Source organism: Centropristis striata, chromosome 22 (assembly GCF_030273125.1).
Source record: "Centropristis striata isolate RG_2023a ecotype Rhode Island chromosome 22, C.striata_1.0, whole genome shotgun sequence".
In the NCBI taxonomy this organism is placed as follows: domain Eukaryota; kingdom Metazoa; phylum Chordata; class Actinopteri; order Perciformes; family Serranidae; genus Centropristis; species Centropristis striata.
Genome location: NC_081538.1, coordinates 2,388,987 through 2,404,385, shown reverse-complemented (window position 1 = coordinate 2,404,385; position 15,399 = coordinate 2,388,987). Strand labels below are relative to the sequence as shown.

At 35.5% G+C, this 15,399-nt stretch overlaps 1 protein-coding gene and 1 long non-coding RNA gene across 2 annotated transcripts in view; one reads left to right on the top strand and one right to left on the bottom strand.

Annotated features, from left to right (window-relative positions):
• Positions 1 to 15,399, bottom strand: part of LOC131960291 (uncharacterized) — a 138,114-nt gene that overhangs the window by 92,236 nt on the left and 30,479 nt on the right. The window lies entirely within an intron of this gene.
• The window catches only part of cacna2d1a (calcium channel, voltage-dependent, alpha 2/delta subunit 1a), a 158,113-nt gene that overhangs the window by 131,536 nt on the left and 11,178 nt on the right, over positions 1 to 15,399 (top strand). Inside the window, exons 27-34 of the mRNA XM_059325449.1 lie at positions 996 to 1,111; positions 1,199 to 1,270; positions 2,794 to 2,861; positions 4,653 to 4,691; positions 4,783 to 4,854; positions 9,524 to 9,676; positions 10,782 to 10,834; positions 11,169 to 11,224. Of these exons, the coding sequence (XP_059181432.1) occupies positions 996 to 1,111; positions 1,199 to 1,270; positions 2,794 to 2,861; positions 4,653 to 4,691; positions 4,783 to 4,854; positions 9,524 to 9,676; positions 10,782 to 10,834; positions 11,169 to 11,224 (629 nt within the window). The remainder of the gene's footprint in view (positions 1 to 995; positions 1,112 to 1,198; positions 1,271 to 2,793; positions 2,862 to 4,652; positions 4,692 to 4,782; positions 4,855 to 9,523; positions 9,677 to 10,781; positions 10,835 to 11,168; positions 11,225 to 15,399) is intronic.

Genomic DNA, 15,399 nt, shown 5'->3' with positions numbered 1-15,399 from the left:
AGACACAAAGTTATCACATAGAGATTCAAAACACCTGAAAAAAGGCAAAAGGCGACTACAAAGGGACTCAAAATGACTACAAAAGGCATAAAATTAGCACAAAGAGATGAAAAAACAAAAACAAATTCATGGGCAAAACCAAAGAAAAAACTTGACTTCAAAAAGACCAAAACTGCAAAACAGACAACAACAAAACTTGAAACATGAATGCAGTGTCTTATTTCGGACAATTCTTGGGTATTATTTAACAACCAGCCTTTTTGTTTTTCCATTGCAAAAATAAAATGCTGTTCACTCTTTCAGGATGTGATGTATTTTCATAGAAGTAATTGTATGAAAGGCTACTTTTTTTTTGTTTTCAGCCTTTTAAACATTTCAAACAAATAATAATCCAGTAATGTCCAGTAATACACGGTGCGAACCTCACTACCATCTTGAGGTGTTAGAAAGCAACTTCTGCAGCACAAAATTTTTCCTCTGAACTGGAGTTTTATTTTTTTCTCAAGAAAACAGACTGCAACCAGACACAATGAGACTACATAGAGACTCAAAACAACTATGAAAAGAGACAAACTTACCACAAAGAGACATTAAACAACTACAAAGAGACATTTCAACTATGAAAAGAGACAAAAGTCAACACTCAAAGAGAAAAATGATTACAAACGACACAAAATTACAACAAAGAGACACTAAACAACTACAAAGAGATGAAAAAAAAGACTACATGGGCAAAACCAAAGAAAATACTTGCCTGCAAAAAGAACAAAACAGTTGTAAAGTGACACTAAAAACGTGAAACCACATAGAGATGAGTAACAACTACAAAGACACACAAATCGACAACAAAAACAGGCTAAACAGCTATAAAGGACAGGTGGTGAGGCCTTTTTAATGTCCTTTTTTAATGTCTCTGCCTCGGGGCCCACTGTCTCCTCAGAGAGGTTTGATAATGGCATTTATGTGTGTTTTATTTGTACAAATGTGTTCAACAGTGCCGGGCTGGCCTGGAAAGAAGAAGCAGAGACGTACGAGTCCAGTTTCTATAAGAGAAGTTTGGACAACGATCTGTATATCTTCACTCCTACACCCTACACCAAAATAGAAAACTGTGAGTAAAATGAGAAAATGTGTGTGTTTCTTGTGTCTCAGTGAGTATGCACATATTTAAAGCGTTCCTTTATTCTTCTTCATGCAGCAAGTGACGACACGGTCCTGGTGAGCAAAGCGGTAAACCTCAACGTAGACGGTATCACCCTGAAACCAGCTGGTAAGGAACCACAAAGAGAGAGAGGGGCTCGTATTTACACATTCATACTCCTCCTTCCTCAAGTTGTCTCTCTTATAAACACATTCACACTTACAGCTTTGTGTCTTATTTGTATCTAAATGAGCCATATTCATTTTTGTATTTCATGTAATTTTGCTCCATGCCACTGGGGGGAGCTGTGTTTGCTGTGGGTTGGGCCATTTAACTTGGGGAAACCAGGTGAATTTGGGAAGCAAACAGTTTTCGACTGTGCCCAGTTTGTGCCTAGTACCTATTAGTATTTTGGTCGTTGATATAATAGTCTAGACGGATTTCAGAATAAAGGCCTTCTATAAGAAGTGAGGAGCATTTATGGGTACAAGTCAGGAACCGGCCTACCTTACATATCTCAAGGGTGCTGAGTCCAAAAAAAATGGTTCCCAAGCGAAATTTCGAGTTTTTGATCTTCTAATTTGTATCAAATGGCCACCAAATTGCCCATCTTGCACAGTCATTGGACCATTTCCCCTTAGTTTTTTTGTAAGTAGGCAATCAAAGATGAGGAAATTAAGTTTCTGGATCTATAGTCTAGAGTCAGAGCAAGGATATAGTGGAGGCTCAGTGTCTTTTTATTTATATATATATATATATATATATGCAAAATACCAACTGGAACATTTAAAAGTGATATTGATTGAATATTTATGTCGGCCTTAAAAAAATGACACAAATGATGCTTAATTTCACATTAAAAGTTGGTATTTTGCACATATATATATATATATATAAAAGACACTGAGCCTCCACTAAATCCTTACTTTGACCCTAGACTAAAGATCCAGAAACTTAATTTCCTCATCTTTGATTGCCTACTTACAAAAAAACTAAGGGGAAAATGGTCCAACGACCAACGGCCGCCATTTTGATATGCAAATGAGAAGGTCAAAAACTCAAAATTTCACTTGGGAACCATTTTTTTTGGATTCAGCACCCTTGAAATAAGTAAAGTAGGCCAGTTCCCGACTTGTACCCATAAATGCTCCTCACTTTCACTTTTTGGACAATTCCGTCTAGACTATAAGGAACAATTCGGTTTGTTGTTTTCGTTACATGTGTATATTATGAGTTAAAGTCATTGCCGCTGTATGATGGGAAAATAAATCGGCGAGATATTTTGTAAACATTATTGCACATTCTGTTTTTATATGTTCGGAGGACACTGGGCGCACGTCTATACTAAATCATCTTTATTAGCAACCAGTACGAGACTTCTTTCAGGAATTAGTCAGTACATTTACACACCTACATTAGCCTTAACCCTACTCATGCCTTTATATCTTCTGACACACAGGCGGATATTATTTACAGGCCGTTACTCGTCACTTCTCCCTCTCCCTGTGACATACACACACAAACACACACACATCAAGTTGTCTGGTCTCCTGTGATCCTTGGCCAAGTTTTCAGTTTCCAAGTTCAGAGAGTAAAGTTGACACAGAGGTCCCACATGATCTAGGATGTCTGGTTTTTGTGTTTGATCCCAGTGGTCGGCGTGAAGTTGGACATCAGTGCCTGGATGACGAGCTTCATCAACACCACACAGAAGATCAATGTGAGTAGATAGATAGATAGATAGATAGATAGATAGATAGATAGATAGATAGATAGATAGATAGATAGATAGATAGATAGATAGATAGATAGATAGATAGATAGATAGATAGATAGATAGATAGATAGATAGATAGATAGATAGATAGATAGATAGATAGATAGATAGATAGATAGATAGATAGATAGTGTTTATTGTTTATTGTTAAAAAGATCCCCATTAGCTGTCACCAAAAGTGGGACGAGCTAGTCTTCCTGGGGTCCACAAGACAAAACAAAAATCACTTAACAATTAAACATTGTAGACATTATTATATACGTCATCAGAAATCATTCCAAATAAGTTATTACATGATTACATTCATATCTATTACATTAATTCTCACTTTCATACAGTAAATATGTTAATTCACTACTCACAAATTTAAATAGTGCATTCTCAAGTAATAATTAAAAGATACTTTACTATTCAGTTCACGTATAGATAGATAGATAGATAGATAGATAGATAGATAGATAGATAGATAGATAGATAGATAGATAGATAGATAGATAGATAGATAGATAGATAGATAGATAGATAGATAGATAGATAGATATTGTTTATTGTTAAAAAGATCCCCATTAGCTGTCACCAAAAGTGGGACGAGCTAGTCTTCCTGGGGTCCACAAGACAAAACAAAAATCACTTTATATGATAATAATGTCTACAATTAAACATTGTAGACATTATTATATACGTCATCAGAAATCATTCCTAATAAGTTATTACATTCATATCTATTACATTAATTCTCACTTTCATACAGTAAATATGTTAATTCACTACTCACAAATTTAAATAGTGCATTCTCAAGTAATAATTAAAAGATACTTTACTATTCAGTTTACGTATAGATAGATAGATAGATAGATAGATAGATAGATAGATAGATAGATAGATAGATAGATAGATAGATAGATAGATAGATAGATAGATAGATAGATAGATAGATAGATAGATAGATAGATAGATAGATAGATAGATAGATAGATAGATAGATAGATAGATAGATAGATAGATAGATAGATAGATTACTTTATTCATCCCCGAAGGGAAATTCGGTTGTCACAGCAATCCGGTATTCAAGTACAATAAAATACAATAGAACAAAATACTCAGGTAGCATAAATAAAAACAACAATAGAACAAGGACACTTAAGAGTTAAAAAAAGAAGATCAGTTGGTAGGATGGTTGGCAAGATGATGGTAATTATACTGATGATATGATGGCAACAATGCTATAGTGACTAGATGGTATATAATTGTAATAATAATACAGTATATATTATATAATATGTCAAGTCAAAGTTTATTTATAGAGCACATTTAAAAACAACCTCAGTTGACCAAAGTGCTGTACAGTTATTACAATAGAATAAATCATACACAAATAGGTATAAATAAAAACAATGAAATACTAAAAACAGTAAAACAATAGAATAAAATAGAATAAAATAGTAATAAAAGCTCAATCCAAAGCAAAGTTAGAGATTAAAAAAAGACAAATAAAAGGGTAAAAAAAGTAAAAAAGAAAGCCAAGGATTCTTGCCTAGCTGGGACTGAACGCCAAGGAGAATAAATAGGTTTTTAATAATGTTTTAAAGTGCTCAACATATTTGTCTCTCATGTCACCTGTTTGTTACGTCATTCCACCAATAAAAATTTTTTAAATTTTTTTTAAAAAAGCAAGGACACACATTTGATCGTGATTATGACTTTTTGCGACCTTGTGCTTTACTGTGTTTTCAGTGCAATGATGAGATCTGTGGCTGTCAGCGAAATGATGTGGTAAGAATTGCATATTTTTGCGCTTCCAGCTATTATTTATGGATGAGAGTCATGAGGAAGCAAAACTGATTTAATCTCTGTGTGATTTCAGAATATAGACTGTGTCATTCTGGATGATGGCGGCTTCCTGGTGATGTCCAATCGAGATGAGCATATTGATCAGGTGGGCTTCTGAATTTTATTCTCATTAACCCTCTATGGTACGCATTATGATGCCAGTTAGGAAACAAAAATGTTTGCAGTGTCTTTATTTTTTTTCTTAAAATAGACTAAATTAACATAATCTGAAGAATTTTTTTTTTTTTTTTTTTTTTGGGGGGTTTGTTGCCCATAGGCAACATTCTACCATAACATGCACAAGTGAAAAAGATAGTTTTTCAAAATTAATTTTAACATAACTTATTGAATAAACATGTGTAAAAGATTCAGTAGCTTCAACATGGTACAATACATAACATTTTAAATTTAAAAACATTATAAAAGGAACTTTTTTAAACTGGTTTCTTGTCTGAATGCGACCCATTGAAATGAATGTCTTGAACAGCCTAAGTGTATGAAACTATCAAAAATGAAGGTTTACTCACCTAAAAGTAGGAATTTTCTTTCCAGATGTAAAGGGTCCAGGAAATGACGTTTTGAGTGATTTTTTGTGGTGCAAAATGACAAAGCTGTTTCCTTTTGAAAAAGTCTGCAAAATAGTGTTTCAATATGGCCTCCAGGAGATCATGTGACAAATTAAAGCTTTGCTATTGGTTCCCTATACTCTTCCCTCTTTTTTAAAGTATCGCATCACTCAAAAACATGCACTGTAGAAATTTGACAGGCCAAAAATTGGTATGTTGCCTGAGGGCAACACCGTACCATAGAGGGTTAACAAAACTACAGACCAAACCACATTCAAATAAAGCATGCTTTAAAAAGGGATTATTAATCATTATTAATGGCTTTATCAGTGATCTATGATTCATAGGTTATGTTTAAGTAAATATTAATAGCAAAATTACATTTTTCTTTCTATTTTGTAATAATGTAGTTATAAAGTCATCCTTGAGTTGATGTTTTGAGGGTTTTTTTACTTCACTGAAAACATCTTTGTATCCTTAACAAGACCTAAATCAGGGGTGCGTGAAACGGGTGCTTTTATTTTGAAAGGTAGCGACAGGAAATAACAAGTGGAACGGTAAAATGAAAAACAAACGGTAAATAATAACAAGTGCGTCGTAATTCATAGAAAGTTGATATAAAGTATCAAAAATGCTTCTATAGTGCCGTTTGTTAAAGTTTATTTTCTTCTGTCATATATATTAGTGGCTATATTTGTTGTCTTAACTATAGTAAAGTGCTTGTTTGGTCGAGTGCTAATGCTAATGATTGTTATTTCTCTTACGGTGGATTCAATGTCTTATTGTTATTTTCATGGAGCGATTTCAAATAAATCTTGTGAACTATCAGTTAAAAGAGTCGAGTCTTTGCAGGTGGGTATACATGCAGGCAGATATACGTAAACCGCCTTCAAAATAAAAGCACTGCGGTTGTATTGATTTCCAATTTCTGGGTAACCTCACGCTGCCTAATGCCCAGGTCTGACCTAAAGGGTTTGTTGTATTAACCCTGATGAGCCAAACCTGCTGTGACCCAGCAGAGTTAATAGCCCAAACTAAAAAAAAACTCCTGAAACTTCTCAAACACAGTTCCACCCGTCCTTAAACACACAAACACATACAGTAAGCGCACACCTTCCCTTCCCTTCGCTCCCTGTTGCCCTATGCTAAATGCTAATAGCGGGTCCCTGCTGTCGTCTCAGTAAATGTTTTTTCATGCGGCCCCGGCTCCTTCTTAATCAGGCCTGGGTGTGCGCTGGATAAATCAGTGGCCCTCTGAAGTTTGGCAGCAGCACTAAAACCCAGGGACCTGAGGCCTTGTTTGGAGAAGGCTGTGTGCCCTCAATCATATTTCCTACAGGAGCAAAGTTTCTCTCTCGGTAAGCTTCTCGCTTGCCCTCCCTCTTTATGTCTTTCGTTCCTTTTTCTTTCTCGAAAACCCCTCGGGGAGTCTGCAGCCAACAGGGCTGTGACTGTTAATTCATTATTTGTTTTACTGCACCGGGAAAGGAGAGAAGGCTCCCTTTACCTTATAGATTGGAAGATTTATATATCCTTTGGCTGTTGGACTAAATAGGAATGGATATGTGGGGGACGGCTTGTTAACAGTGACCTTACAAAGAGGAAGGAAAGGGATAGTTTGCATTTCCTCATGCACACAGCTACACACACACATACACATATAGATGAGTACTACTTACTGTACATACTCCCTCCTGGATACACAAGTACTTCATCACTCCCGTGCACACTGTCATGTCACACCTGCCAAGACAAAGTATTTCCTCTTAGCAGAAATTTAAGGCTGTCTGGTGCACTGTCTTAACCCATTGAAGCCTGGAAAGCGGATAAGTCGTTTTGTAGTATTTGTATAAGCTCTCAAATACTTTTTGAATGTCATTTCTATCTGCTACAGAGGCTGAAAAATCTATTATTTAGTAGAAGCGTTGAAACTTCTGTTGAATTTCCAGAAAAACTTCAGGTTTTAGGGGCTTATTTTAAAATCGCCCAGAGGTTTTACAGGAAGTTTTAGGCGTCAATGGGTTAATCAGATTATACTCAAGTTCATCATTCTGGTTTGAAGGTGGTGTGTGTGTGTGTGTGTGTGTGTGTGTCTGTAAATTCACTGTGAGAATTGTCTGCGCTTGTTTACACATTCTTGATAGTTTTTGTGCATGTGTTTTCCATGTGTTTAACAATCGTTAGTTGGAATTATAAACGTGTTTATGTGCTGCGGAAATGCAAAATACTGAGGCTTCAGTCAGTACAACAATGTTTTCTCTGACACTCTGACATTAATGTGGTCTGATTCATGGAGTCTGGTATCTTTAGCTATGCTTCCATCTAACTGACTATATTAAGGAATATGAGATGCAGAATGTTGTTACTTCCTCTTTTGTTGCAGTTCAGAACTTCTGTTCAGATGTGAGTGTTGTTTCAGATGGAGAGTAAAAGTTGCAGTGCTTTTGGCTTTTTAAAAATCTTTTCTTAAGGTAATAGTTTATTTGGGGGAATACACGCAGTGGTGGAAGAAGTATTAGGATCCCTTACTTAAGTAAAAGTACTAATAAAACACTGAATTTCTCCACTACAAGTAAAAGTCCTGCATTCAAAACATACTGAAGTAAAAGTACAAAAGTATCAGCACCAAAATGTACTTAAAGTATCAAAAGTAAAAGTACTCGTTATGCAGAGTGGACACACTCAGATTGTTTTATATGTTCTAAATATATTATAAGATTATTTGTATTGATGCATTTATATAAGTAGCATTTTAATGTTGTCCAGATAGGACTAATTTTAACTACTGAACACACTGTTATGTTTTATAAATTTGTAATCATATTAAATCTTTTTTTCATGTTGAATCTGAAAAGTAACTAAAGCTGTCAGCTAAATGTAGTGGAGTAGAAGTATAAAGTTACATAAAATGGAAATACTCAAGTAAAGTACAAGTAACTCAAAATTGTACTTAAGTACAGTACTTGAGTAAATGTACTTAGTTACTTCCCACCACTGAATACACGTATTTGCTTTCGACTGACACTACTCTTATGTTTGTGTGGGGAAATATGAAGCTTCTCCCAGCAGCTGAACACAAAAATGACCTCATCCTCCAGGCTCTGTGTCAAACTCTGAGCCCCTCCTCTGTCTCTTGCACTGGTTTTGGTTTCGTGCATTTTTGGACTTGGGTACATCTTGGTCTTGGGCTTGAGTACTGAGAAAGAGTTCCTGGCTGCTGATTCAGAATCAGTTGAACCAAATGTTGCCTGACTGAACTGGCTGATTCCACCATTCCATTTTACATTAGATTATTTTGTTGTTAAAAGATCAGTTTTGTTTATAGATCATGTCTGTTCATCCTAACTCCTTAACCACTATGACCCTATTTACACTTGGTCTTGGGCGATTGGATCACAAATTGTCAGCGCTAAATACAAATGTAAACAGGTTCCAAGACATTGGACATTGTTGTAGACTCAAACCACTTGCCATGGTGGTGTGGGACGCATTTGACCACATATACACTACCGGTCAAAAGTTTTAGAACACCCCAATTTTTCCAGTTTTTTATTGAAATTCAAGCAGTTCAAGTCAAATGAACAGCTTGAAAGGGTACGAAGCTAAGTGGTGAACTGCCAGAGGTAAATAAAAAAAGGTAAGCTTAACCAAAACTGAAAAATAATGTACATTTCAGAATTATACAAGTAGGCCTTTTTTCAGGGAACAAGAAATGGGTTAACAACTTAACTCTATGGAGTCTTGGGCTATTTTGTCCATTTTAGAATTATTTTCATGCCTTTGTAAGTCATTTTGTGTCTTTTTTTGGTCATTTTGTGTCTTTTTTTGGTCATTTTGTGTATTTTTTTAGTCCTTTGGTCCAACATAAAATGTGATTTTGAATCTTTTTTTTACTTTCAAAACACTATCATGCTCAATAAAGAATTTTAAATGTTGCAAATGTGCATACATTTCAGAGTACACTGCGACATTAAACTGCATCATTTTTAATTAAATTCTGGAAAAGTTGGTGTGTTCTAAAACTTTTGACCAGTAGTGTAGGTCTGGGTTCTTATGGGTTAACTTAGATTCAATGAAGTTAGTCTTGAGTGAAGGATACTGGGAGAAAAGGGGCCTAAAAGCGCACCAGCGACCCCAGGGCCCCCCTAGACAAAAATATAGTCAATGTTTACATGTGTATGATGTTGTTTTCCCTCCCTCTGTTCTTAGATCGGGCGTTTCTTTGGTAGTATCGACCCGATGCTCATGATCAACCTGGTCAACTCGTCCCTGTTCACCTTCATCAAGACCTACGACTACCAGTCGCTGTGTGACCCTGTGAAAGACGGCAAGACGGATGCAGGCCTGCGATCCGTCTACGTGGTGAGTTACATAAGCCAGAGACCATTCACACACAACCTACCACACACACACACACACACACGGAGCCACCCACATATGCACACCCACACGTACGTGTTCACACATTTCCATAGCCACACATATAATACATCTACTCATTTCCCTGCAAGTACACATGCAGCCATTTGTAGCCGTACCTGCTCGCTCCCACACGTCCAAATGATCACACACATGCACACACACGAACGCTCACTCACCAGGGAGCCATAAATCTGGACGGAGCAGATGAGAAGGGAAGCAGAGGGTATGGTGAAAGCGTTAGAGTGGGAGTTTGCAGTAACAGTAACAGGATTAGGTGGTCTAGCGTGCTTGGCTAACACACCAAGTGATGTAGAAAGAGGCGCTGTTTTTCATCACTTACAGAACGTACAACTTACTGTGAAATGATGCAAACGGTCTGTCGTGCTGATGATTCTCTCTTAGATGCTGAAAGACCATCACAGGTAGCCGTAAACAGACGAAATAAGCTCATCAAAGACAGAGATTGAAGTATTTGTAGGTATTTACAGATGCACAAATTCCCCTCTATTAGACATTGGAAAGCACGTAATTTCCCGACTTGGAGCGCAAATGTGTACAGCACGCTTGAGTGACCAAGGTGAGATGAAAGATGCAGTTAACCCTGATCAAAGACGCCATTTAACCACCGGTGATGCCTCTAATACGGTTAGTTTAGAGTCCATGTGACTCATCAGGGCATCTACAGAAGAGAAAGGACGCAGCACTCGTTCACCAAAACAAGGCCCTCGCATGCTAACCATAATCAAAGCAGCATGTTGGATATTTTATTCAAACCTTGTGCTACTTTGTTTTCTCACTAGCTCTTTGTTTACATATTTATGCTTGCATCTGTTGAGGAGGATTGTGTTGTAATTTCCTCTGAGAGGGAAAAAAAATAAAATATGAACATTTTTAGTCTTTGTGCCGGGCAAAACTGGACAGTGTGTAGCCACTGTAAACACAAGCCGGATGTTCAGATTGGCTTAAAATGATTTGTCTGGAGCTTATTATAGACTTGATTTTGTCCTTTTCAGATATTAATTCTTGTTTTCTTTGTCCCTCTCAGCCCACAATTGCAGATATTTTGAATTTAGGATGGTTTGCTACAGCTGCAGCTTGGTGAGTCCTTTTTTTCTGAACTTTTTCTATATGGTTGGAATTAGTGTCAGCCCATTTTTTTTATTCAAATGATTTAAAACTAAAATATACACTATAAAAGCCTGTATTTTAAGTCCTTTAACTCAGATCTTAATGGAAAGCAGGCAGGGATTTGTTCCTCCAAAATGGACATATAGCATCTGTTTAATAGCTGAATTGTTCCCAGGACAGTCAGCATTCCACAAAATCTTCCCTTGATTTACTGATGCATTAGCATTTACACAGATGATTTAGTGTAGATTATGTTCCAATGAATCCAGCCATTTTTCATCCCTGGGTTTGTTTTTGCTCTTAGGTCAATACTGCAACAGTTACTGGTCAGCATCACATTCCCCAATTTCCTGGACGCAGGTGAGCTCCCGTCAATTTTACACGGAGAAAACAATCGTGCTTTGATTTTTTAAAAAGTTTTTTTTTCTCTTGCTATATTGAGCTCTGTATGGCCTCATTATGGAAATAAAATGGATGTTAATTTTGATTTGACAAGGCCTTAAAAGATATTAAACACATTATTTTCAACTGTTTTTCTTTTCATCTTGGATTTCTAGTTAAATACCCAACACATGCCAAGAATATGTAGCTCGTAACCTTATTGTTCTTAGGAACACTCGACCACTCATTCATCTTCACAACATTTCATTTGTACAAGATGTTGACCTTGTGAATGTGGTGTTGTGTTTTTATGTGGTATTTAGTGTTGAAACAGAACATTCAATTACCAGCACATCATAAACAAAACAAGAAAACAGATCTTTCTTTGCTCTTAAGTAAATGCAGTGTGATGAAGATGTCAAAGGACTGGCTCATCCAGTTATGAAAAAACAAATTTTCTGATTTATATTTAGCATTTTAAAACATAGTGTATTAAAGCTGGGATTGATTTTGAGATATCTAATAGCCTGGTCACACCTTGCATAATTTTGTGTCCTGGGTGATCAAGATTACACTAAGTACTCCTGTTCACACCAGGTATTAAAATGCATCTCCACATGCATCTTGTGATCAGATGCCACTTCCCAAAAATGCAAAAATCATCCAGTAAACACATGGCTACAGCATTTGTTTCAAAATAATTTTTCTTTTTCTTTTAATGAATTAGCATTCATAAGTATCAGTACAAGACATAACTTATTCCACAGCTGTTTTCCACATTTTTGTTTTTTAAAGGGTACATTAGAACAAAGAACCACAAAAGAAAAATAAATACAAAACAAAACAAAAAACATAGTATTATTATAATAATATATAATAATATAAAGGGAGGCAAAAAAGCAGAGAAATAGAAACATTAACAATTATGCTAATAATACCAATACATAAATAAACACAGGATGCCAAGTATGCTCATTAAAAAAATAAAAAATAAAAAAAGATTTTAAAAAATACCTTAGTTGGGGTCCAGAGAGGTGAGAGTACTCACATATGTGATGACAGGCTGCCATCTTTTATAAAAATTGGCTGCCGAGCCTCTCAAGGAATATTTCATTTTTTCTAAAGACAGAAAAGACATTAAATTACTCATCCATGAAGAGGATATTCAATGCAATAGAATACGTCTGCGGGCTATGAGCGCAAAAGCAATAATATCAGAATTTTTAATTTTTAGTGAGACTAGTTGGGTTTCAAAATAATTTTACAGGAATATCTGTAGTAACATCCTAAATTAAATTGTGAATTTGGTACATTTTATGAAGCTAAAACTATAAGGTTAATGAGTAACAGTGTCTAAAACACCAACAGTGTGATTATAACACCCAAAACACAACATTCACTCTGAGTGGTTTCTGTGACGCGAGAAATACAGCAGCAGCAGCAGGCAGCGATGCATTTTCAGGGGTTACAGACAATATGAGAAAAATTATGGCTAACGCTTTATATTAAGGTCCTTGTAATAACCATTAATTAACAAGTAATAAGGCATTGTTCTCGCTTTAGATCCCTTTAGCTGCAAAAAGCATAGTTAACTGTTAACAAGTGCATAGTTAACTTATAATAGATGAGCAATAAAGTATATTTTAATATCAATAAGCAAACAAAAGATTAATAAAGGCATGGCAAAGACATAATGGGTGGGTTATGGGTGTTTGTAATGCTATTATGAACAATTATAAGATACTCATGAGGCTTTTATTAATGTTCTTATTATAAATCTCTTATAGCCTGCTATTAGCTGTATTATAATGCCATTATTAACACTTATATAGGCTTATAAACACACAGTAATGTTAATAAGCATCTTGTAAGGACTTACAAGGGCTTTATTACTTGTTAATTAATGGTTATTACAAGGACCTTAATATAAGGCGTTACCAAATTATGTTTTGTTTTGAACGTTAAAACTTGTAAGTTGTCTAGTAAAAACCCCAAAATACAAGTTTAAACCAGGAAATTAGCATATTATGTCCCATTTACAGGTTCGTAAAACTTAGCTATGAGCTAAAAGATGCTTAAACTCTCCGTAAAGCTGAATGAACCTGTCGGGGAATAATTTCTCTTTTATATCATATTCTTCTATAGTCATATTTTAGCCATTCGAAATATAAAAATGTGAGTCTGCCTGTCTATTCACATGAGGAGTGCAGTGATCAGCAAGACATCAGATGAGTAGGCGGTCTTTAAAGACGCCCAGGACACATTTGTGTACACCCACTGTGAAAATAATGTGGTCCACATGAGCAGCCGGATCTCAGATGTGTCCTCAATGTATCCTGTGAAGTGAGACATTTCTCATATACTCCTATACAACATTTTTCCAAGACGTTGCCCCCTGATGGCCATTTTTAAGAATGCAGGTTTAAGGCACTTCTGTATTCAGTTAACGTCCAATGCTTTAACCCTCTATGGTACACATCATGCTGCCTGTTAGGAAAAAAATGTTTGTAGTGTTTTTTTGTCTTAAAATAGACTAAATAAACATAATCTGAAGAATTTTAAAATTTTAAAATTCTTTTATTTTTGTGGAAGTTTTTGGGGTTTGTTGTCCATAGTGAAAAAGAAAGTTTTTAAAAATAATTTCAACATCATTTATTTAATAAACGTGTAAAAGATTCAGTAGCTTCAACAGGGTACAATACATAACATTTTAAATTTAAAAACATGATAAAAGGAACTTTTTTAACTGGTTTCTTGTCTGACTGTTGCCTATAGGCAACATTGTACCATTGAACCAACGACCCATTGAAATTAATGTCTTGAACAGTATAAGTGTATGAAACTATCAAAAATGAAGGTTTACTCACTTATAAGAAGGAATATATTATATAAATGACGTTTTTTTAGTGATTTTTTTGTGGTGCAAAATGGCAAAGCGGTTTCCTTTTGAAAAGTCAATATGGCCTCCTGGAGGTCATGTGACAAATTAAAGCTTTGTTATTGGTTCCCTATGGTCTTCCATCTTTTTTAAAGTATTGCATCACTCAAAAACATGTATTGTAGAAATTTAACAGGCCAAAAACGGGTATGTTGCCTGAGGGCAACACCGTACCATAGAGGGTTAACACAGTCTGTGAGTAACCAGCATGTTACACATTCGGAGAATAAATGTTTCTGTTAACATTTTAAAATGCTGTAAAAACCAGTTCATTAACCCTCTATGGTACGGTGTTGCCCTCAGACAACATAACAATTTTTGGCCTGTCAGATTTCTACAATGCATGTTTTTGCAAGAAACCAGTTAAAAAAGTTTGTTTTATAATGTTTTTAAATTTAAAATGTTATGTATTGGACCCTGTTGAAGTGACTGAATCTTTTACACATGTTTATTACATAAATGATGTTAGAATTAATTCCAAAAACTTTCTTTTTCACTTGTGCACTGTAATGGTACAATGCTGCCTACGGGCAACAAACCCCAAAAACTTCCAAAAAAAAAAAAAAAACCCACTCATTTCCTAACTGACATCACAATGCGTACCATAGAGGGTTAACATGCCTGTGGAAATTAAAGGAAAAGTACCTGAGCAATTAGGAGTGTGTAAAATCCTTTCTTGTAATTTGGGTAGACAATAAACACTTTAATGTGCACAGGAGGAGCACCTCAGGGTTCATTGTTCATTGTTTCAGCTACCTCTGTTGTTTGTTTACACTGTTTGTTGACACCATAGAAGAGAAATCCAGTGTTTCCTTCTGTACCTGAGTGTATAGATGGAGACAGACAGCCAGCTCTAACTTTATGTATTTTACATGTATACAATTAAGTTGCATGGATTTCTCATTTTCATGATGAAGTCAACAGATGGCTAATTTCTTTTCTCTACCACCACAGATCTACAGTTATTATTAGGCTGCATTAAGTAAGGTTTAATATAAAAAATGAATCAAATTACTGTTTATAATGTAAAATTGCTCTGTAGCTCCCCTCAGGTCTGCAGAGCGTTTTAGTGTCTCTTAGCTCATTGTTTTGGCTGTACGGAAAAGTATTGTTTAACAATGTTTTAAAGATTTTTATGTGTCAGACATACAGTACCGTGCAAAAGTTTTAGGCAGGGATTAATTTATTTTTATCAATTAAAAAAAATGCATAAACG